This window comes from Mustelus asterias, unplaced genomic scaffold, assembly GCF_964213995.1.
Source record: "Mustelus asterias unplaced genomic scaffold, sMusAst1.hap1.1 HAP1_SCAFFOLD_1290, whole genome shotgun sequence".
Classification (NCBI taxonomy): Eukaryota; Metazoa; Chordata; class Chondrichthyes; order Carcharhiniformes; family Triakidae; genus Mustelus; species Mustelus asterias.
In genome coordinates, this window is record NW_027591235.1 from 27386 (window position 1) to 51224 (window position 23839).

At 47.6% G+C, this 23839-nt stretch overlaps 2 protein-coding genes across 4 annotated transcripts in view; one reads left to right on the plus strand and one right to left on the minus strand.

The window, feature by feature from the left end:
• Window positions 1-588: 588 nt before the first annotated feature.
• Window positions 589-23839, minus strand: part of LOC144488102 (uncharacterized) — a 69467-nt gene continuing 46216 nt past the window's right edge. For 2 of the 3 annotated variants that reach the window (XM_078206123.1, XM_078206121.1), the window contains exon 2: window positions 589-3590. In XM_078206123.1, coding sequence (XP_078062249.1) covers window positions 1792-3240 — 1449 coding nt within the window. In that variant the 5' untranslated portion in view covers window positions 3241-3590 and the 3' untranslated portion in view covers window positions 589-1791. Of the gene's footprint in view, window positions 3591-10983; window positions 11088-11641; window positions 11788-23839 lie in introns of those variants that run through there. The other variant, XM_078206120.1, reaches the window with a different exon arrangement.
• On the plus strand, window positions 20770-23714 carry LOC144488107 (uncharacterized). Its single transcript, XM_078206127.1, has 2 exons — window positions 20770-20832; window positions 22683-23714. Exons 1-2 carry the CDS (start codon window positions 20770-20772, stop codon window positions 23712-23714), a joined length of 1095 nt encoding a protein of 364 aa, XP_078062253.1.

The window sequence follows — 23839 nt, forward strand, 5'->3', positions numbered from 1 at the left end:
GGGGAGGTGACGAAGGTGATCGATGAGGGTAGAGCAGTGGATGTTGTGAACATGGATTTTAGTAAGGCTTTCGACAAGGTCCCTCATGGTCGGCTCATCCAGAAGATTAAGATGCATGGGATTCACGGTGACTTGGCCACTTGGATTCAGAATTGACTTGCCCATAGAAGTCAGGGAGTAGTGGTGGAGGGTGTTTTTCTGACTGGAGGTCCATGACTAGTGGTGTTCTGCAGGGATCTGTACTGGGACCTGCGCTATTTGTGATATATATAAATGACTTGGATGAAAACGTGGATGGGTGGGTTAGTGAGCTTGCAGACGTCACAAAGCTAGATGGAGTTGTGGATAGTGTAGAAGTTTGTCAAAGGATACAGTGGGATGTAGATCAGCTGCAGATATGAGCGGAGAAACGGCAGATGGATTTTAATCCGGACAAGTGTGAGGTGCTGCACTTTGGGAGCTCAAATATTAAGGATAAGTATACAGTTAATGTACAGAGGGATCTTGGGGTTCAAGTCCATAGCTCCCTGAAATTAGCCCCACAAATATTTATCGGTAAAGAAGGCATATGGCATGCTTGCCTTCATTGAGTACAAGACTCAGCATGCCATGTTGCAGCTCTATAAAACTTTGTTTGGGCTGCACTTAGAATATTGTGTTCAATTCTGGTCGCCACATTACAGAAAGGATGGAGAGGTTTTGATGAAGATGCAGAAGAGGTTTCCCAGGATGCTGCCTGGATTGGAGGGTGTGAGCGACTGACAAACGGGGGTTGTTTTCTCGATAGCGGTGGAGGGTGAGGGGAGACCTGATAGCAGTCTATAAAATGAGAGACGTAGAATCTTTTTCTCAGAGTCGATATGTCTAATACCAGGGAGCATGCACTGAAGGTGAGACGGGGAAAGTTCAAAGGAGATGTGAGAGGTAAGGTTTTTTACACAGAGAGTGGTAGGTGTCTGGAACACGCTGCTCGGAGTGGTGGTGGAGGCAGATACGATAGGGGCGTTTAAGGGGGTTTTAAATAAGCACATGAATATGCAAGGAATAGAGGAATATGGACCAAGGGCAGGCAGAAAGGAATAGTTTAATTTGGCATCATGTTCGACACAACATGGTGGGCTGAAGGGTCTGTTCCTGTGCTGTGCTGTTCTACGTTCTATTGTGATCTCCATTTAGAAAAAGGAAATAGAGGCACTGGAGAAGGGGCAAGAAAGATTCACAAGAATAATCCCAGAACTGGAATCACTTGTGAACTCACTGGTGTTTCACCAAGTTTGCTGACTGAGTGAATCCCTTCCCAGTCAGAGCAGGTGACCAGCCTCTGCCTGGTGTGAACTCACTGGTGGGACATTAGTTCCCAAGAGCTTTTGAAGCCACGCCCACATTTAAAGGGTCTCTCCTGGGTGTGATGATGTTGTGTCTGGGCAGGCTGGATAACCGAGTAAATCCTTTCGCACACACCGAGCAGGTGAATGGTTTCTCCCCGGTGTGAACTCACTGGTGTTTCAGCAGTGTTGATGATATTCTAAACCTCCTTGAACAGTGAGAGCAGCTGAACGGCCTCTCCCCGGTGTGAATGTGCTCGGGGATCATCAGTTCCTGAGAGCTTCTGAAGCCGGCCTCTCAGGCAGAGCATTTAAAGGGGCTCTCCTTGGAGTGAGTGGCTTTGTGTCTCAGCAGGCTGGATGAAGCAGTGAATCCCTTCCCACACACAGAGCAGGTGAATGGTCTCTCCCCGGTGTGAACTCGCTGATGTTCCCCCAGACTGGATGACCTTTTAAATCTCTTTGTTCAGTGAGAGCAGCTGAATGGTCTCTCCTCAGTGTGAGTGCGCTGGTGGGACACCAGGTCCTGAGAGCTTTTGAATCCGCTCCCACAGTCAGAGCATTTAAATGGTCTCTCATTAGCGTGAGTGACTTTGTGTCTGAGCAGGCTGGATGACTGAGTGAATCCCTTCCCACACACAGAGCAGGTGAACGGCCTTTCCCCGGTGTGAACTCGCTGGTGTGTCTGCAGGTTGTATAATGTTCTAAATCTCTTTGTGCAGTGAGAGCAGCTGAACGGTCTCTCCTCAGTGTGAATGCGCTGGTGGGACACCAGATCCTGAGAGCTTTTGAATCCACTCCCACAGTCAGAGCATTTAAACGGTTTCTCATTGGTGTGAGTGGCTTTGTGTTTCTGCAGGCTGGATGACTGAGTGAATCCCTTCCCACACACAGAGCAGGTGAATGGTCTCTCCCCAGTGTGAACTCGCTGATGTTCCCACAGGCTGGATGACCTTTTAAATCTCTTTGAGCAGTGAGAGCAGCTGAACGGTCTCTCCTCAGTGTGAATGCGCTGGTGGGACACCAGATCCTGAGAGCTTTTGAATCCGCTCCCACAGTCAGAGCATTTAAATGGTCTCTCATTGGTGTGAGTGACTTTGTGTGTGTGCAGGTTTGATGAATGAGTGAATCCCTTCCCACACACTGAGCAGGTGAACGGTCTCTCCCCGGTGTGAACTCGCTGGTGTCTCCGCAGGTCAGATGAAGTTCTAAATTTCTTTGAGCAGTGAGAACAGCTGAACGGTCTCTCCTCAGTGTGAATGCGCTGGTGGATCATCAGTTCCCCAGAGCTTTTGAAACCACTCCCACAGTCAGAGCATTTAAATGGTCTCTCATTGGTGTGAGTGAGATTGTGTTTCAGCAGGTGGGATAACTGAGTGAATCCCTTCCCACACACAGAGCAGGTGAATGGTCTCTCCCCAGTGTGAACTCCCTGGTGTGTTTGTAAATGGGATGACTGAGTGAATCCCTTCCCGCACACAGAGCAGGTGAATGGTCTCTCCCCAGTGTGAACTCGCTGGTGTATCTTCAGGTTGGATGAAGTTCTAAATTTCTTTGTGCAGTGAGAGCAGGTGAACGGTCTCTCCTCAATGTGAGTGCGCTGGTGGGACACCAGTTCCCCAGAGCTTTTGAAGCCACTCCCACAGTCAGAGCATTTAAATGGTCTCTCAATGGTGTGAGTGAGATTGTGTTTCTGCAGGCTGGGTAACTGACTGAATCCCTTCCCACACACAGAGCAGGTGAATGGCCTCTCCCCAGTGTGAACTCGTTGGTGTCTCTGCAGATTAGGTAAGTCAGTGAATCCCTCCCCACACACAGAGCAGGTGAATGGCCTCTCCCCAGTGTGACTGCGTTGATGAATTTCCAGAAGAGATGGGAACATGAATCTCTTCCCACATTTCCATGGTTTCTCCATGGTGCGGGTGTCCTTGTGACTCTCCAGGTTAAACAATCAGTTAAATCTCACACAGAACACGGGTACAGTCTCTCCCTGCTGTGAATGCTGCGATGTATTTTCAGGCTGTGTAACTGGTTAAAGCTCTTTCCACACTCAGTGCACTGGAACACTCTCACTCTGGTGTGTGTATTTCACTGCATTTCTCGTAAAAGTGATGTTTACAATCTTTTGAAGCCAAGAGGCCAAACAAACATTTCTCCTGCTAGCTTCAAAGGCCGATGATATTCAGGTCTCAAGAAGTCGAGTCACTCTGTCAGATCTAGATGTGATGTTGGAGATTTCTGTCTGATTTCTCCTTGTCTAATATCCTGTAAATCAATTTAGAAAAAAAATCACAATTCAGAATACGATCAATATTCAAATCTACATTGCTAGTTTATGGAGCGTTCATTAAAGACACAGTCATGGAGCATTAAACTTGCCGAGCAGGGCCTCCCGTATCAGCACACAGGCAGCTGCTTTGTGAGACTGCCGGCAGTACAGACAAGTCAGAGATAAGGGTGTCCTCAGAAGTGGGATTCATTGTGAAAGCTCAGGGACGGTTGATAAGATGCAGCAATTCTATGATTCTAATGAACATTCTTTCCTCTCCCATTCCCCAAAAGCTGTAAATCTCCATCCCACACACTCTCCCTCCATTCTCACTCTGCTGTATCTAAGATTCACCCTCCCAATTCTCCTGAAGGTGCTGATTGAGGCTGATTGACAGATCCATGCTCACTGCTTCCTGTCCAGCACAGAAATCAGAACAAATAGGAGCCGCAGTCAGCATTCGGCCCATCGAGTCTGCTCAACCATTCATTCAGATTATTGGTTGATCTACCTCTGCATTATTTTCACCACACTGTCCCCCATATCCATCGATATCTTCAATATCTAGAAACCTATCAATCCCTCTCTTGAAAATTCTTGATGACTGAGGCTCTATAGTCCTCTGGGGTAGAGAATCCAAAACATCACCACATCCTTGAGTGAAGAAATCCTTCCTCATCTGAGCTTTCTCTCCATTTTCCAGCCTGTCCCCAATAATTATTGACTCCCTTGTCATTCAAAAACGGTCTAACTCATCCTTGAATATATTCAATCCCTCCACTGGTCCCTATGGAAGAGAAATCTAACAATTCTCTGAGGGAAGAGATTGTTGGAAATATATAATATAGCTGCAGTCCAAAATTACACAGCCAGGTATAATAAGTGTATTTTATTACAGAGCTATAAATAATATATCTAATCTGTACCATATAACAACAGGGGAGCTGATAGCCTCGTGGTATTATCGCTAGACTATTAATCCAGAAACTCAGCTGATGTTCTGGGGACCCGGGTTCGAATCCCACCACGGCAGATGGTGGAATTTGAATTTAAAAACAAAATCTAGAATTAAGAATCTACTGATGACCATGAAACCATTGTCGATTGACCAAAAAACCCATCTGGTTCATTAATGTGCTTTAGGGAAGGAAATCTGCCGTCCTTACCCAGTCTGGCCTACATGTGACTCCAGAGCCACAGCAATGTGGTTGACTCTCAGCCAGCTTCTGAAATGGCCCAGCGAGCCACTCAGTTCAAGGGGCAATTAGGGATGGGCAATAAATGCTGGCCCAGCCGGCAATGCCCGTGTCCCAAGGATGAATTAAAAACAACATCAGACACGTCTCTGTCCGATATTAGTTTACTGTCCCCTTTAATATATTTCAGAAATTAGATGGGCACATGAAGGAAATAAAGTTGCAGGGGAAAGGGAATATAGAAAGGGAATGGGACTGACTGGATTGTTCTACAGAGAGTCGGCACGGATTCGAGTTACTGAATGGACTCCTTCTGCGCCGTAATGACTCAATGAGTGGAAATATATAACATAGCTTCAGTGCTACATTACAAAACGAGAAATAATAATAAATGTACTTTGTTACAGAACCATAAATAATATATCAAATCTACAATATAACAACACTAGGCATATCTCTGTCCTATATTAATTTATTGTTCTTTTAAATGTCAGCCATCTCCTGGGGAAACCAGCCCTTTAATTGTGAACATTAGGAAAGGGACTTTTTAGCCAGACAAATCAATGTGTCAAGCTGAGGGAGCAAAGGATGTCAATGTCTTTAAGAGAAATTGCAGTGTTAATATAAGCCTTACTTGTGACTAATAAATAAACTTTAAACTTTAATATAAACTACCCAATTCTCCTGAAGGTGCTAATTAATGCTGATCGACACTCACCATTTCATGTTCCTGACAGATCGTAAGAAATAGTTAGAAATTCAGCCCACCAAGCTGTTCAATTGAATTTTTTTTATTCATTCATGGGACATGGATGTTGCTGGCTGGCCAGCATTTATTACCCATCCCTAGTTGCTCTTGAAGGGCAGTTGAGAGTCAACCACATTGTTGTGGCTTTGGAGTCACATGTCGGCCAGACCAGTTAAGGATGGCAGATTTCATTCCCTGAAGGACATTAGTGAACCAGATAGGTTTTTCCGACAATCGAAAGGGTTTCATGGTCATCAGTAATTTCTTAATTCCAGATATTTTTAATTGAATTCAAATTCCGCCAGCTGCTATGGGGTGGGATTGTTGTCGGTGCAGACTCGATGGGCTGAATGGCCTCCTTCTGTACTGTAGGATTTCTATGATTCTATGACAGGATTCAAACCCGGGTCCCCAGAACATTAGCTGAGTTTCTGAATTAATAGTCTAGCAATAATACCACAAGACCATCACCTCCCCATCAAGATCATGGCTGATCTGATTGTGATCTGAACTCCACTTTTCTTCCTGTCACCCTTGACTCCCTTTTCGATCAAAAATCTCTGTGTTTTGAGTATATTTAATGATGCAGCCTCCACTGCTCTCTGGGGAAGAGAATTGCAAAGACTAACGGCCCTCTGAGGGAAGACATTTCTCCTCCTCACCATCAGAATTGGGGGACACTTTATTTTGACAATCTGCCGACTAATTCTGGAATCCCCAACATTGGAAACATCCACTCTTCATCTATACTAATCACTACCTCACAATCTGATGTCAATACTATGATCACCTCTAAACTCCAGTCAATACAGGCCCAAACTTTCCTCACAAAACAATGCCTTCATCCCAGGTATCAGCCTGCAGATCCTTCTCTGAACTGACAATGACAGAGAGGTGATCAGGGAGGGCAGAGGTGAAACAAAGCAATGGATGGACATGGATTCAGATCCACAGTAACGGAGTCACACCAGCCCCAGAGACGTGGAACCAAACAAAGAACAAAGAACAGTACAGCACAGGAAACAGGCGCTTCGCCCTCCAAGCCTGTGCCGCTCCTTGGTCCAACTAGACCAATCGTTTGTATCCCTCCATTCCCAGGCTGCTCATGTGACTATCCAGGTAAGTCTTAAACGATGTCAGCGTGCCTGCCTCCACCACCCTACTTGGCAGCGCATTCCAGGCCCCCACCACCCTCTGTGTAAAAAACGTCCCTCTGATGTCTGAGTTATACTTCGCCCCTCTCAGCTTGAGCCCGTGACCCCTCGTGATCGTCACCTCCGACCTGGGAAAAAGCTTCCCACTGTTCACCCTATCTATCCCCTTCATAATCTTGTACACCTCTATCAGATCTCCCCTCATTCTCCGTCTTTCCAAGGAGAACAACCCCAGTCTACCCAATCTCTCCTCATAGCTAAGACCCTCCATACCAGGCAACATCCTGGTAAACCTTCTCTGCACTCTCTCTAACGCCTCCACGTCCTTCTGGTAGTGCGGCGACCAGAACTGGACGCAGTACTCCAAATGTGGCCTAACCAGCGTTCTATACAGCTGCATCATCAGACTCCAGCTTTTATACTCTATACCCCGTCCTATAAAGGCAAGCATACCATATGCCTTCTTCACCACCTTCTCCACCTGTGTTGCCACCTTCAAGGATTTGTGGACTTGCACACCTAGGTCCCTCTGTGTTTCTATACTCCTGATGACTCTGCCATTTATTGCATAACTCCTCCCTACATTATTTCTTCCAAAATGCATCACTTCGCATTTATCCGGATTAAATTCCATCTGCCACCTCTCCGCCCAATTTTCCAGCCTATCTATATCCTGCTGTATTGCCTGACAATGCTCTTCGCTATCCGCAATTCCAGCCATCTTTGTGTCATCCGCAAACTTGCTGATTACACCAGTTACACCTTCTTCCAAATCATTTATATATATCACAAACAGCAGAGGTCCCAGTACAGAGCCCTGCGGAACACCACTGGTCACAGACCTCCAGCCGGAAAAAGACCCTTCGACCACTACCCTCTGTCTCCTATGGCCACGCCAGTTCTCCACCCATCGAGCCACTTCTCCTTGTATCCCATGAGCCTTAACCTTCTTAACCAACCTGCCATGTGGGACTTTGTCAAATGCCTTACTGAAATCCATATAGACGACATCCACGGCCCTTCCTTCATCAACCGTTTTTGTCACTTCCTCAAAAAACTCCACCAAATTTGTAAGGCACGACCTCCCTCTTACAAAACCATGCTGTCTGTCACTAATGAGATTGTTCTGTTCTAAATGCACATACATCCTGTCTCTAAGAATCCTCTCCAACAACTTCCCTACCACGGACGTCAAGCTCACCGGCCTATAATTTCCTGGGTTATCCCTGCTACCCTTCTTAAACAACGGGACCACATTCGCTATCCTCCAATCCTCAGGGACCTCACCCGTGTCCAAAGAAGCGACAAAGATTTCCGTCAGAGGCCCAGCAATTTCCTCTCTCGTCTCCCTGAGCAGTCGAGGATAGATGCCATCAGGCCCTGGGGCTTTGTCAGTTTTAATGTTCCCTAAAAAACCTAACACTTCCTCTCTCGTAATGGAGATTTTCTCTAACGGGTCAACACCTCCCTCCGAGACACTCCCGGTTAACACGCCCCTCTCCTTCGTGAATACCGATGCAAAGTATTCATTTAGGATCTCCCCTATTCCCTTGGGTTCTAAGCATAATTCCCCTCCTTTGTCCCTGAGAGGTCCGATTTTCTCCCTGACAACTCTTTTGTTCCTAACGTATGAATAGAATGCCTTAGGATTCTCCTTAATCCTGCCTGCCAAGAACATCTCGTGCCCTCTTTTTGCCCTTCTAACTCCCCGTTTGAGATCTTTCCTACTCTCTCTGTATTCCTCCAGAGCTCCATCTGTTTTCAGTTGCCTGGACTTAACGTACGCCTCCCTTTTCATTTTAATCAGATCCTCAATTTCCCTGGTTATCCACGGCTCTCGAATCCTACCTTTCCTATCTTTCCTTTTTACAGGCACATGCCTATCCTGCAGCCTTATCAATAGTTCCTTAAAAGACTCCCACATGCCAGACGCGGACTTACCCTCGAACATCCTCTCCCAATCAACATCCACCAATTCCTGCCTAATCCGGCTATAGTCAGCCTTCCCCCAATTTAGCACCCTGCCCGTAGGACAGCACTCATCCTTGTCCATTACTATCCTAAAGTTAACAGAGTTGTGGTCACTATTTGCCACATGTTCCCCTACCGAAACTTTGACGACCTGACCGGGCTCATTTCCCAGAACTAGGTCCAGTATAGCCCCCTCTCTAGTCGGGCTATCTACATACTGTTCCAAAGAACCTTCCAGTACGCATTTTTCAAATTCCTCCCCGTCCGGTCCCCCAGCTCTAAGCACTTTCCAGTCTGTGCCAGGGAAATTAAAGTCCCCCACTACAACAACCCTATTTTTTCTGCACCTATCCAGAATCTCCTGACATATCCTTTCCTCCACTTCCCGTGGGCTGTTGGGTGGTCTGTAGTACACCCCCAGCATAGTGACTGCACCCTTCCTGTTTCTGAGTTCCACCCACAGCGACTCAGTACATGACCCCTCTAAGTTGTCTACCCTCTGCACCGCGGTAATATGCTCCTTAACTAATATCGCTACTCCCCCACCTTTTTTAGCCCCTCCTCTGTCTCGCCTAAAACACTGATACCCCGGAATATTCAGCTGCCAGTCCTGTCCTTCTTTTAACCAAGTTTCCGTCACCGCAACCACATCCAAATTCCGCACAAGCATTAAGGCCCTAAGTTCGTCTGTTTGACCCGTTACACTCCTCGCATTGAAGCAGATGCACTCCAGACCTCCAGGCCCAGTCAGGTCCTCCTCCTCCAGAGTGCTCCTCTTCTTAGCTAGCCTTGCCCTGGCCCCCAGCTCGACCCCAGCCTCAGTATTTACTGACCTCCTGTTTTGTTCCCCACCCCCCTGCCACACTAGTTTAAATCCTGCCGAAACACTCTAGCAAAACTCCCAGCCAGGATATTTGCTCCCTTCCAGTTAAGGTGTAACCCATCCTTTCTGTACAGTTGCCATCCTGACTTGAAGATTTCCCAGTTATCTATGAATTTAAAACCCGCCCTCTTGCACCAGTCCTTTAGCCACGCGTTCAACTGTAGAATCTCCCTGTTCCGAGCCTCACTTGCACTAGACACCGGGAGCAGTCCAGAGATTGCTACCCTGGAGGCCTTACTTTTTAGCCTAGCACCCAACTCCCTGAATTTCTCTCGTATGACCCCCCTGCTCTTCCTACCTACATCATTTCCCCCAATGTGTACAATCACATCCGTTTGACTACCTTCCTTTTTAAATATGCTTCCTACCCTCTCGGAGACATCCAGTACCCCGGCACCAGGGAGGCAGACTACCATCCTGGATTCTCGTTCAGTCCCACAGAAGCGCCTGTCCGTGCCTCTAACCATTGCGTCCCCCACAACTATCGCTCTCCTAAACCCCTTCTTTCCCTTCCGGACCCCTGAGCCTGTCTCCGTGGAGGCGATCTGGTCCTCGTGGCTTACCCCTGGAGGGTCATCCCCCTCCACAGAATCCAAAACAATATACCTATTGTGGAGGGGGACAACCACAGAGGATCCCTCCACAGACTGCTCACTCCCTTCCCTTCTCCCATCTGTTGCCCATCCCTTTCTCTTATGGGAGACTGCCACTGGGGTGCTTTCTGGCACATCACCCTTCTGACTATTACCCCTCCTAACCGTGACCCACGTGTCTTCCTTCCGAGACCCTGGTGTCACTACCTGACTATAACTTTTATCTATGACTCTCTCATTTTCCCTAACTAAACTGAGTTCATCGAGCCTCAGCTCCAGCTCCCTTACACGATCCTTCAGGAGATGCAGTTCCACACATCTGGCACAGATATGGACTTCCGGGAGGCAAGTTGTCTCCAGGAACTCCCACATCCCACACCGAATGCAGTATACTGGCCTCCCACTCATACCAGCCATGTCCTTTTTAGTTTTGGGGATAAAACAAAAAGGGGCTGTAACCAAAGAAAAACAAACAAACAACCTTCCTCGCCGAAGCCCTGTGAGCCAAAGCCCTTTTAGCTCTCACTCTGTCCCCTGCTCACTCCACTGCCCGCTAACGACGCTGCCCGCTCAAAGGTGCGGCCTACTTTTAAACCCTCCAAAATCTTCCCAGGCTGCTGCTGGGCCTATTTCCTGTTTAGAAAAAAAACCTCTGATTTTTTTCACTAATTTAACTGAAAAATAATTAAATAAATTAGTGCACAAACAAGCTCCCTTACCCTCAGCCTGCTCCTGTGGAACAATGAGGCTGAAACCTCCAAGTTAAGCACTTTTAACCAGAGTACAGATAACAGAGCACAGCACGAAAATTCAAAATTATAGGTAAATGTTCAACAATACTCACCTCTGAAACAATTTCACTGTTTTCTAATTTGAAACCTGCGGCTGGAAAGATGTCAGAAGCACTGGAATCAGAGAAAAATTGCAATCTTCAAATATTCTAACTCCCTGCAAAAGATTACAAGAGTCATGTGTTAATTGTGGCTTGAAATTAAGAGATACACATTTTTTGGGGGTTTGAGATTGCTTGAAAATGCTCTTCTTCTAACCAAGGAGATTCCAAAATCACAGAATTTCTGTAGTGCAGAAGGAGGCCTTTTAGGCCATTGAGTCTGCACCAAGTTTCTAACAGAGCACCTTTACTCAGGCCCTATCCCTGTAACCTGATATACGTACATCACTAATCCTCCCCTTTCCTTCCCCCTCATCTTGGGACACAAAGGGACAATTTAGCACTGTCGATCAACCTAACCTGCACATCTTTGGAGTGTGGGAGGAAACCAGAGCACCCAGAGGAAACCCACATGGACAGAGGGAGAATGTGCAAAGTCCAGACAGACAATCAGCCGAGGCTGGAATTGAACCGGGTCTCTGGCACTATGAGACAGAAGTGCTAACCACTGTGTCACCCCCAACAGTCATTTGTAGTCCTGAATATAAATCCATAACATTCTCCCCTCCTGTTTTCTAGCATAAGATTACTTAAAATGGAATATACTTACATTGGAAGCAATTCAGACAAGGTTCACTCGCTGATTTCGGGCATGAAGGGGTCTGTTTTATAAGGAAAGGATAGGCAGGGTGCATCTATGCTCATTGGATTTTAGATAAATGAGATGTGATCTTTCTGAAACATATGAGATTCTGAGGGTGCTTGACAGAGCGAATGCTGAAAGGGTTTACCCCTCAACAGGGAATCTGGAACTGCGAGAACAATTTAAAAATAATGATCTAAGACAGAGATGAGGAGAAATTGCTTCTCTCAGAAGTTCAGTAAGCTGTGAAATTCTCTCCCTCATTGAACAGTAGAGGCCGGCTCATTGAGTATATTCAAAACTGTGTTATATACCATTTTACCTACCAGGAGGTGATGACTTAGAGAGGTTGGGGCTGGAGGAAAATTGAGTTAAGCCATGTGTTTACTGAATGGCAGAGCAGCCTCGATGGGTCTAGATGCCCCCTCCTGCTCCTAATTTTGATCATGTTTTTATTCTGTTATTCGAATGGCCGCACATTCCCCCTGCAGCACCTTCCCCCGGGAAAGGCAGCATCCATTAACCCGGCCTGTCAGTCAATGACTCAAACATTGTCTCTCCTGGTCACCCAAATCCTGAAGCTCCACCCACTGGTCGCGCATGCGCTCTGCTCCCCGCTAAACAAAAATGGCGGCCGCGGCACTGGGCCTGATCCCGGATAAAATCCCCGGAGCTGCAAACCCGGAACCGGAAGGCTCTTATTCAGGCCTTGCGGCCTACAGCAGATGTTTGTGAAGCCTGTGTTCCCTCCTCACCCCGACTCCCGGCTCCATTCCTCCCGCCGCCCTACCGATTCTCACCCCTTGAAACAAGTGTCTCCCGCACTCGTAGGCCTCCGAGCAAAGTGGCACTGCGCATGCCCCAGATACAGCGCTGCGCCTGCGCACTGGGCTCCTGTGGAGTGAATAGGGCACTTTCACACCCGCAGCGAATGCTGGGTAATAACCGCCATTGAAACCTCATACAGTTAATTCAAAATAACATTGTTAGCATTTGAGGTAAATTAATGAAATATTGAGAATTGGTACATTGCTGTGCTCCATTTCTCAATGTTCTGCTGCAGGACCATGCAATGGGCAGCACGGTGGTTAGCACTGCTGCTTCACAGCTCCAGGGTCCTGGGTTCGATTCCCAGCTTGGGTCACTGTCTGTGTGGAGTTTGCACATTCTCCTCGTGTCTGCGTGGGTTTCCTCCGGGTGCTCCGGTTTCCTCCCACAGTCCAAAGATGTGCGGGTTAGGTTGATTGGCTATGCTAAAATTGCCCTTAGTGTCCTGGGATGCGTAGGTTAGAGGAATTAGTGGGTAAATATGTAGGGATATGGGGGTAGGGCCTGGGTGGGATTGTGGTCGGTACAGACTCGATGGGCTGAATGGCCTCTTTCTGTGCTGTAGGGTTTCTAAGATTTCCTAAGATTTCAATGGTTTCAAAGCTTTTACACCGTTTCCCTCTCACTCCTCCCTTTATGGTGCTGATTCTGGCTGGGTTCAATCGCACAGTCACTGGTTCTTCTGTCTGTCCCTGATACTGAATATTCACTCTTTTAGAGAATGATACAGCATAAATAGAAATCATTTGGCCCATTATGTCTCTGCTGGCTCTCTGGAAGATCTATCCAATTAATTCCACACCCGGCTGGTAGAGTCAGAACAATGCGGGAGGGTCGTGGGGATTCCAATCAGACTGAATCATTTTATCATAAAAGTGAAATACTGTGGATGCTGGAATCTGAAAACCCCCCCAGAAAATGCTGGAAAATCTCAGCGGGTCTGATAGCATCTGTGGAGAGGGAATAGAGCCAATATTTCGAGTCTAGATGTCCCTTCATGAGAGCTCTTATGAAGTGTCATTCAGACTTGAAACGTTGGCTCTATTCTCTAATTATTTTATCAATATGTTTCTTGTTCTTAGTTTCCAAATGGCAGGTAAGAGACCTGTCCGGTCCCCACTTAAGCTCTGATTTTTCACTGACCATGCTTGGGTAGGATTATAACCATTAGAATCGACTCTCAGAGGTCTGCTTTTCAGTCCAGTGCTACTTGGAGGATACCGTCACCTCAGCGACTAACGGGTCACAAGTCCCTCACAGTTCTTATCACAAATTTATGATAAAATAATTTAAACAATGCCTGAGAACGCTTCTTCACTTCTTAACCGACTACCTACCATGGTTTGTTGATTGGTCAGACCCTCTTTTTACAAATTCGGGTATATCAGCTGCTGAACATCAGCCAGTGTTCTGGAATAAGTTTAATTCTAACTCATTCTGAGTAAATATTCTCACCACGTCCTCTATCGGGGCCCTGCTAAGCAGCTTTAATGGTCCATGATTGCAGAAACTGAGCAGTCACAGGAATGTGGTCAAGATAGTCCAGTCCCATAATGCCTCACAGTCCTTCAATTACAACAATATGTGGCTGTATGTAGCTGCCTCGGCCATGGTCAACCCCAACACTGTCTTCCTGAACTGCTACAATGCCTGAGGTGTAAGTACACCCACAGTGCTGTTAGGGAGGGATTTCCAGCTACACATTCCAGACTTTCACTGGACTGTAGATGGATACCAGATTGATATATTCCATTCAACCACACCCAAGGTGAGTTGTTCAAATTCCTTGATTGTCCAGGACAATATATTCACAATATCTTTAAATTAGAAATTAAACATTCCCATTTGATTTCAGGTATGAACATATTCTATTAGTTTGTTCTTTATTGTCAATGTCAGGCTGGGGTTCTCCTTGGAGCAAAGGAGGTTGAGGGAGATTTGATAGAGGTGGACAAAATTCTGGCAGGTTGAGATAAGGTGGACAAAGAAAAGCTGTTCCCATTAGCTGATGGGACAAGGATGAGGGGGACACAGATTTATGGTTTTGGGTCAGAGATGCAGGGGGGGATGTGAGGAAGAATATTTTGATGCAGCGAATGGTAATGTTCTGGAACTCGCTGCCTACGAGCGTGGAGGAAGTGGAGACAATAAACAATTACAAAGGAAATTCGATTGGCATCTGGGGGAGTTTCAAATAGAAATGCTGACTGAACATGTCTTAACTTCCAATCGCCCTGTCACTCTGTGATCCGTGTGAAATTTGAAACCAGGTATTCGCAACAAGACTCAGCCCACTGGAGGCAAAGTCATGAGACCAGCCAGTCCAGCAGAAAGAAACCCTCCGACCCTCCCCAATGACCAACTGTGAGAATGAACAAAATGCAGTCCTGGGTGTAACTGAGAGCAGAAACAATAACAGCAGAATCCAACCCCTGGAATCACTCGTGAATTGGTTGGTGTCTCAGCAGGGTGGATGAAGCTCTGAAACTCTTCCCACACTGAGAGCAGGTGAATGGTTTCTCCCCAGTGTGAACTCGCTGATGTGTCTGCAGGGCGGATGACTGAGTGAATCCCTCCCCACACTGAGAGCAGGTGAATGGTCTCTCCCTGGTGTGAACTCGCTGGTGTCCTCGCAGGCTGGATAAGTCAGTGAATCCCTTCCCACACACAGAGCAGGTGAACGGTCTCTCCCCAGTGTGAATTCGCTGGTGTCCTCGCAGGCTGGATAAGTCAGTGAATCCCTTCCCACACACAGTGCAGGTGAACGGTCTCTCCCCAGTGTGAACTCGCTGGTGTGTTCGCAAGTGGGATGTCTGAGTGAATCTCTTCCCACACTGAGAGCAGGTGAACGGTCTCTCGCCAGAATGAACTTGCTGATGTGTCTGCAGGCTGGATAACCAAGTGAAACCCTCCCCACAGTGAGAGTAGGTGAAAGGCCTCTCCCCAGTGTGAACTCGCTGGTGTGTCCGCAGATTCGATAACTGACTGAATCCCTTGCCACAGACACAGCAAGTGAATGGTCTCTCCCCAGTGTGACTGCGCCGATGAGCTTCCTGCTGAGATGGGGATATGAATCCCTTCCCACAGTCCCCACATTTCCACGGTTTCTCCATGATGCGGGCATCCTTGTGACTCTCCAGGTTAAACAATCAGTTAAATCTCACACAGAACACGGGTACAGTCTCTCCCCGCTGTGAATGCTGCGATGTATTTTCAGGTAGTGTAACTGGTTAAAGCTCTTACCACTCTCAGTGCACTGGAACACTGTCACTCGGGTGTATCTGTGCCTTGGTGCTTTTCCAGTCACACAAATGATTAAAGTTTTTGAAGCAGACAGAACAGGAAAACATTTCTCCTTCGAGAATCAAAGATCGATATATTCAGATCCCGATGAATTGAGTGAGGATGTCAGATGTTGATGTGACATTAGATTTGAGATTTCTGTCTGTAAATCCTACCCTTCCAATATCCTGTAAAAGGAGTTTACAGAAGTGATCAGTGTCAGTACAGGATAGAAATTCAGAACAATTCTAGTTTCTCTGGAACATTCTTTCCTCTCTCATTCTCCAAAAGCTGTGAATCTCCATCCCACACACTCTCCCTCCATTCTCACTCTGCTGTATCTAATATTCACCCTCCCAATTCTCCTGAAGGTGCTGATTGAGGCTGATTGACAGATCCATGCTCACTGCTTCCTGTTCTGGACACACACAGCTGGAAATCTCCATGCAGGCTGCAGCCTAACAGAAATATGGCTACATTCCTCGACTCAAAATGTTTTAAATGGATTGTTTCAGTTAGTGAAGATGCAGGGGGTTGTGACTGATGATGATATTGAACTTGCTGCCAATGTGGGTGATCATAGAGTTTTACAGCATGGAAAGAGGCCCTTCGGCCCATCGTGTTTGTGCTGGCCATCAAGGACCGTTCTATTCCAATCCCATTTTCCACTCTGTGTGCGTAACCTTGTATGCCATGGCATTTCAAAAGCTTAACTAAATTCTTCTTAAATGTTGTGAAGGTTCCCACCTCTACTACTCTTTCAGGCACTGAGTTCCAGATTCCCTCCACCCTCTGGGTCAAAAGATTTCTCCTCACTTCTCCTATAAACCTCCTGCTCCTGAAATTAAATCCATGCCCCTGGTTATTGACCCCTCAACTAAAGAGAAAAGTTCCTTCCTGTCCCCCCTATCTGTGCCCCTCAAAATTTTATACACCTCAATCAGGTCCCCCTCACCCTTCCCTGCTCCAAGAAAAACAACGCCAGCCTATCCAGCCTCTCTTCATAGCTGAAACACTCCAGCCCAGCCAACACCCTGGGGAATTTCCTCTGCACCTTCCCCAGTGCAATTACATCCTTCCTATAGTGTGGCGACCAGAACTGCACACAGTACTCCAGCTGTGGCCTATCCAGTGTTTTATACAGCTCCATCATAACCTCCCTGCCCTTATATTCAATGATGTGGAGATGCCGGCGTTGGACTGGGGTAAACACAGTAAAAGTTTTAACAACACCAGGTTAAAGTCCAACAGGTTTATTTGGTAGCAAATGCCATTAGCTTTCAGAGTGCGGCTCCTTCGTCAGATGGAGTGGATATCTGCTCTCAAACAGGGCATACAGAGGCACAAAATCAAGTTACAGAATACTGATTAGAATGTGAATCTCTACAACCATATATCCAATGCCTTGGTTAATAAAGGCAAGTATTCCATGTGACTTCTGAACCACCTTATGTAACTGTCTTAATGTCTTCAGAGATCTATGGACATGCACACCAAGGTCCCTCTGATCCTCTGTACTTCCTAGGATCTGACCATTCATTGTGCATTCTGTTAACTTGCTCGTCCTCCAAAAATTACCTAAACTTTTCAGGGTTGAATTCCACTTGCCACTGTTCTGCCCATCTAACTAAAGTTTTACGGTTTATTTACTAGTGTCACAAGTAGGCTTACATTAACACTGCAGTGAAGTTACTGTGAAAATCCCTGAGTCGCCACACTCCAGCACCTGTTTGGGTACACTGAGGGAGAATTTAGCATGACCAATGCACCTAATCAACACGTCTTTCGGACTGTGGGAGGAAACCGGAGCACCCGGAGGAAACCCACGCAGACATGGGGAGAATGTGCAGACTCCACACAGAGGGTGACCCAAGCCGGGAATCAAACTCGGGTCCCTGGCACTGTGAGGCAGCAGTGCCTCCGTGCCACCCTGTCGATATCGTCCTGTAATCTAAGGCTTTGCTCCTCGGTTTTTAGCACATGACCAATTTTTGTGTCATCTGCAAACTTACTAATCATACCTCCTATATTCACATCCAGATCATTAACGTACACTACAAGCAACAAGCAACCCAGCACCAATCCCTGCGGAACATCACTAAACACAGGCATCCAGTCACAAACACAATTTTGGATCCGGTTTGGCAAATTGCCCCTGGATCCCATGGGCTTTTACCTTCTCCATCAGCCTCCCATGTGGGACCTTGTCAAAAGCCTGAATGAAGTCCATGTTGACTTCATCAACTGAACTACCCTAATCTACACACCAAGTCACCTCCTCAAAAATTCAACCAGATTTGTAAGGCATGATCTCTCTTTGCCAAAACCGTGCTGCCCATCCTTGATTAATCCTCACCTCCCCAAGTGGAAATTAATTCTGTCCCCAGAATTGTTTCCAATAGTTTCCCTATTGCTGAAGTTACACTCACTGGCCAGTAATTTGTTGTTTTTTTCCCTACTTCCCTTCTTGACTAGTGGTACCATATCAGCTGTCCTCCAGTCCTCTGGCACCGCTCCTGTCCCGAGGCAGGTACATTAGGGAGACCATGCAGATGCTACGACAACGAATGAATGAACACCGCTCGACAATCACCAGGCAGGAGTGTTCCCTTCCAGTCGAGGAACATTTCAGCAGGCACGGGTATTCAGCCTCTGATCTTTGGGTAAGCGTTCTCCAAGGCAGCCTTCACAACACACAACGCAGAATCGCTGAGCAGAAACTGATAGCCAAGTTCCACACACATGAGGATGGCCTCAACCGGGATGGCCTCAACCGGGATGGCCTCAACCGGGATGGCCTCAACCGGGATGGCCTCAACACAGTAAGAAGTCTCAGAACACCAGGTTAAAGTCCAATAAGTTTATTTGGAATCAAAGCAAATTACTGCGGATACCGGAATTTGAAAGTATAAGACCATAAGACATAGGAGCGGAAGTAAGGCCATTCGGCCCATCGAGTCCACTCCACCATTCAATCATGGTTGATTTCAACTCCATTTACCCGCTCTCTCCCCATAGCCCTTAATTCCTCGAGAAATCAAGAATTTATCAATTTCTGTCTTGAAGACGCTCAACGTCTCGGCTTCCACAGCCCTCTGTGGCAATGAATTCCACAGACCCACCACTCTCTGGCTGAAGAAATTTCTCCTCATCTCTGTTCTAAAGTGACTCCCTTTTATTCTAAGGCTGTGCCCCCGCGTCCTAGTCTCCCCTGTTAATGGAAACAACTTCCCTACGTCCATCCTATCTAAGCCGTTCATTATCTTGTAAGTTTCTATCAGATCTCCCCTCAACCTCCTAAACTCCAATGAATATAATCCCACGATCCTCAGACGTTCATCGTATGTCAGGCCTACCATTCCTGGGATCATCCGTGTGAATCTCCGCTGGACCCGCTCCAGTGCCAGTATGTCCTTCCTGAGGTGTGGGGCCCAAAATTGCTCACAGTACTCCAAATGGGGCCTAACCAGTGCTTTATAAAGCCTCAGAAGTACATCCCTGCTTTTGTATTCCAAGCCTCTTGAGATAAATGACAACATTACATTTGCTTTCTTAATTACGGACTCAACCTGCAAGTTTACCTTTAGAGAATCCTGGACTAGGACTCCCAAGTCCCTTTGCACTTTAGCATTATGAATTTTGTCACCGTTTAGAAAATAGTCCATGCCTCTATTCTTTTTTCCAAAGTGTACGACCTCGCACTTGCCCACGTTGAATTTCATCAGCCACTTCTTGGACCACTCTCCTAAACTGTCTAAATCTTTCTGCAGCCTCCCCACCTCCTCAATACTACCTGCCCCTCCACCTATCTTTGTATCATCGGCAAACTTGGCCAGAATGCTCCCAGTCCCGTCATCTAGATCGTTAATATATAAAGAGAACAGCTGTGGCCCCAACACTGAACCCTGCGGGACACCACTTGTCACCGGTTGCCATTCTGAGAAAGAACCTTTTATCCCAACTCTCTGCCTTCTGTCTGACAGCCAATCGTCAATCCATGTTCTGTGGAACATTGTTTCCTCACTTGTTCCTGTAAAGCAGTAAATCCTCATCCTGAACACTTTCCCTCCTCCCTGTCCTGCAACCAACTCCCACATTAACCAACCATCTCATATTTCAATGGATTGTCCCATGACTCCAGTGTGCCAGGCTGCATGGTGTATGGGCGCTGTTTCACCCATAAGATGGATCTGTGCAGCACCCTCTTCCAACTGTTCTGGCTGCCAACCAGCCCGTGCCCACCCACACAGTTCCAGCAGCACCGCACACAATACTGCTCACCTGCTCCGACAGACTCATGAAGGATGTCCTTTTATTTTCTCTGAGAGAGTTGGTCAGCCTGGCAAACCCAGTGTGAAATATCTTCACAAATCTTTTCTCCCACCCTCTATTCTGGCTGGGTTCAGTTCTTTTGTACAGAGTGAATATAAAATCAATTATTTTCTCTCCTGGTCACTGCAGGGAGCTGCAGCTTCTTATTGGGGGTGTTGGGGCCTCCAGCGGGTGTTTGTGAATCCTCCCCGCCCACCTCCCAGGGTTTCCTTCCTTCCCAGAGATCAGAGTCCTCATTGATTTGAGGCCAAAGTGTAACCTCTTATTTATTGTCCCCCTCCCCCATCCTCTGATGTGAACCATCCTCCAGTGGCTGAGCCAGGATGGGGCCGTTAACCTGGGCCTGTTCCCGGGAGGGAGGGAGGGAGAAGCCCCGCAGCTGCAAACCAGGGAGCTGACAATGATTCTGAAGGGTTTGCGGATCCACAAAGTGTTTCCAAATCCTCCCAGCCACCGCCTAACGCTGACTCCACTTCTCCGGGACAAACAAGCGCCAAGGACAGCAATGACACTGCGCATGCTCCACATCACAATGCCCGGGGACTGATTGACGGCAGCTCCGGACCAATAGGAAGAGGGGGCGGAGCTGGAGGACCGAGCGGGAGCGGCTGGTCCTCCAACCAATCGGAGTGAATGAGGGGCGGGACTGAAGCATGCGCAGTGCGGGTAATGGCGACCCAAAGACGGTTTTAACTCGGAAGCGAGATCAATACGAGGTAGAGGGCGGCGTGCGGGGAATGATAAATGTGGCGGGTGGGTGGAGAGCCTTTGTAAACATGTTGTTCAAACCCAAACCCCGGAAATGAACTTCCTGGTTCCCCCCTTTGTACCCAATGGAGCGGCAGCTTGTAGTGTTAGACCCGGGCTGACTGCCGCCATTGAGGCTGCATGTGGGAGGCCGGCAGGGATTGTGATCGGAGAGGGAAGCCCTGACGTCACAATGGAATGGGTGAGAGTGTGACGTCACAATGGAATGGGTGAGAGTGTGACGTCACAATGGAATGGGTGGGAGTGTGACATCACAATGGAATGGGTGAGGGTGTGATGTCACAATAGAATGGGTGAGGGTGTGATGTCACAATGGAATGGGTGAGGGTTTTCCCACGTCGGTGGTGACATTCACGAGGGGTCATAGGTTCAAGGTGAAGGGGGGGAGTTTTAACACGGATACCAGAAGGACATATTTTACACAGAGGGTGGTGGGGGCCTGGAATGCGCTACCGGGCAAGGTGGTGGAGCGGACACACTGGGAACGTTTAAGACTTATCTAGATAGCCACATGAACGGAGTGGGAATGGAGGGATACAAAAGAATGGTCTAGTTTGGACCAGGGAGCGGCGTGGGCTTGGAGGGCTGAAGGGCCTGTTCCTGTGCTGCATTGTTCTTTGTTCTTTGGGGACAAGTGAATCACTCTGACTATAAAAAGTGTAAGAAAATACTGAAGAGGGAAATCAGGAGGACAAAAAGAGGGTCTGATATGGATCTGGCAGGTAAGATTAAAGAAAATTCCAAGAGGTTCTATAGCTATATTAAGAGTAAAAGGGTGGCGAGAGAGAGAATAGATCCCCTTAAAAATCAGTATGGCCATCTGTGTGGGTAGCCGCAGGAGATGGGTGAGATTTTTAATGAATACTTCTCCTCTGTGTTTACTGCGGAGAGCACCATGGGTGCGAAAGAAATAAGGGAAACAAGTGGTGATGTCTTGGGCACACGCATGTCACTTGGGAGGAGGTATCTGCAGCCTTATAAAAGCAAATTACTGCGGATGCTGGAATCTGAAACCAAGAGAGAAAATGCTGGAAAATCTCAGTAGGTCTGGCAGCATCTGTAAGGAGAGAAAAGAGCTGATGTTTCTTGTCTAGATGACCCTTTGTCAAAGCTCTGAAACATCAGTTCTTTTCTCTCCATGCAGATGCTGCCAGACCTGCTGAGAATGGGGAGAGAGTGTGTGGGGTGGAGATTTACAGCTTTTGGGGAATGAGAGAGGAAAGAATGTTCCATAGAAATTGTCTGTTCTGAATTTCTATCCTGTACTGACACTGATGACTTTTGGAAACTCATTTTCCAGGATATTGAAAGAGAAATCACAGACTGAAATCTCAAACGTCACGTCAAGACGTGACAGAGTCATATTCCTTGGGACCTCAATATCATCAGACTTTGAATCCAGAAGGAGAAATGATTGTCCAGTCTGTCGATTTGAAAGGATTTGAAATGTCAGTGTGAGTGAAAAAGCATCAACACACTGCCACACTTGAGTGAGAGTGCTCCAGTGCACTGACTAAAGAGCTTTAACCAGTTACACAGTCTGAATAAATATCACACCATTCACAGCGGGTAGAGACTGTAATCTTGTTCTGTGTGTGGACGAAGTTTCAACTAATTGTCCACTCAAGAGACAGGTAAGGACACCTGCACCATGGAGAAACCATGGAAATGTGCAGACTGTGGGAAGGGATACAGATCCCCATCAGAGCTGGAAACTCATCGGCGCAGCCACACTGGGGAGAGACCATTCATCTGCTCTCACTGTCGGGAAGGATTTAATCAGTTATCCCACCTGCAGTCACACCAGCGCGTTCACACTGAGGAGAGGCCATTCACCTGCTCGCAGTGTGGGAAGGGATTCATTCAGTTATCCAGCCTGCAGACACACCAGCAAGTTCACACTGGAGAGAGGCCATTTACCTGCTCTCAGTGTGGGAAGGGATTCACTCGGTCATTCCACCTGCAGAGACACCAGCGAGTTCACACTGGGGAGAGGCCATTCACCTGCTCTCAGTGTGGGAAGAGATTCACTCGGTCATCCCACCTGCAGAGACACCAGCGGGTTCACACTGGGGAGAGGCCATTCACCTGTTTTCAGTGTGGGAAGGGATTCACTCAGTCATCCAACCTGCGGACACACGAACGGGTTCACACTGGGGAGAGACCGTTCACCTGCTCTCAGTGTGGGCAAGAATTCACTCAGTTAGCCGACCTGCAGAGACACCAGCTACGTCACACAGGGGAGAGGCCGTTCACCTGCTCTCAGTGTGGGAAGGGATTCACTCAGTCATCCCACCTGCGGATACACCAGCGAGTTCACACTGGGGAGAAACCATTCATCTGCTCTCAGTGTGGGCAGGGATTCACTCAGTCATCTGACCTGCGGACACACCAGCGAGTTCACACAGGAGAGAGGCCGTTCACCTGCTCTCAGTGTGGGAAGGGATTCACTCGGTCAACCCACCTGCAGACACACCAGCGAGTTCACACTGTGGAGAAACCATTCATCTGCTCTCATTGTGGGAAGGGATTCACAAACTCATCTGACCTGCTGACACACCAGCGAGTTCACACAGGGGAGAGGCCGTTCACCTGCTCTCAGTGTGGGAAGGGATTCACTCGGTCAACCCACCTGCGGACACACCAGCGAGTTCACACTGGGGAGAGGCCATTCACCTGCCCTCAGTGTGGGAAGGGATTCACTCAGTCATCTGACCTGCGGATACACCAGCGAGTTCACACTGGCGAGAGACCATTCACCTGCTCTGTATGTGGGAAGGGATTCAGAGTTTCATCCCACCTGCTGAGACACCAACAAGTTCACGAGTGATTCCAGGGGTTGGATTCTGCTGTTATTGTTTCTGCTCTCAGTTACATCCAGGACTGCATTTTGTTCATTCTCACAGTTGGTCAATGGGGAGGGTCAGAGGGTTTCTTTCTGCTGGACTGGCCGGT

Excerpts from the sequence above, each read along its gene's own strand:
- LOC144488107 (XM_078206127.1), top strand. The coding sequence starts at position 20,770 with ATGCGCAGTGCGGGTAATGGCGACCCAAAGACGGTTTTAACTCGGAAG. Across the intron at positions 20,833-22,682 it reads GGAAGCGAGATCAATACGAG|TCACACCAGCGCGTTCACAC; the intron begins GTAGAGGGCGGC and ends TCCCACCTGCAG.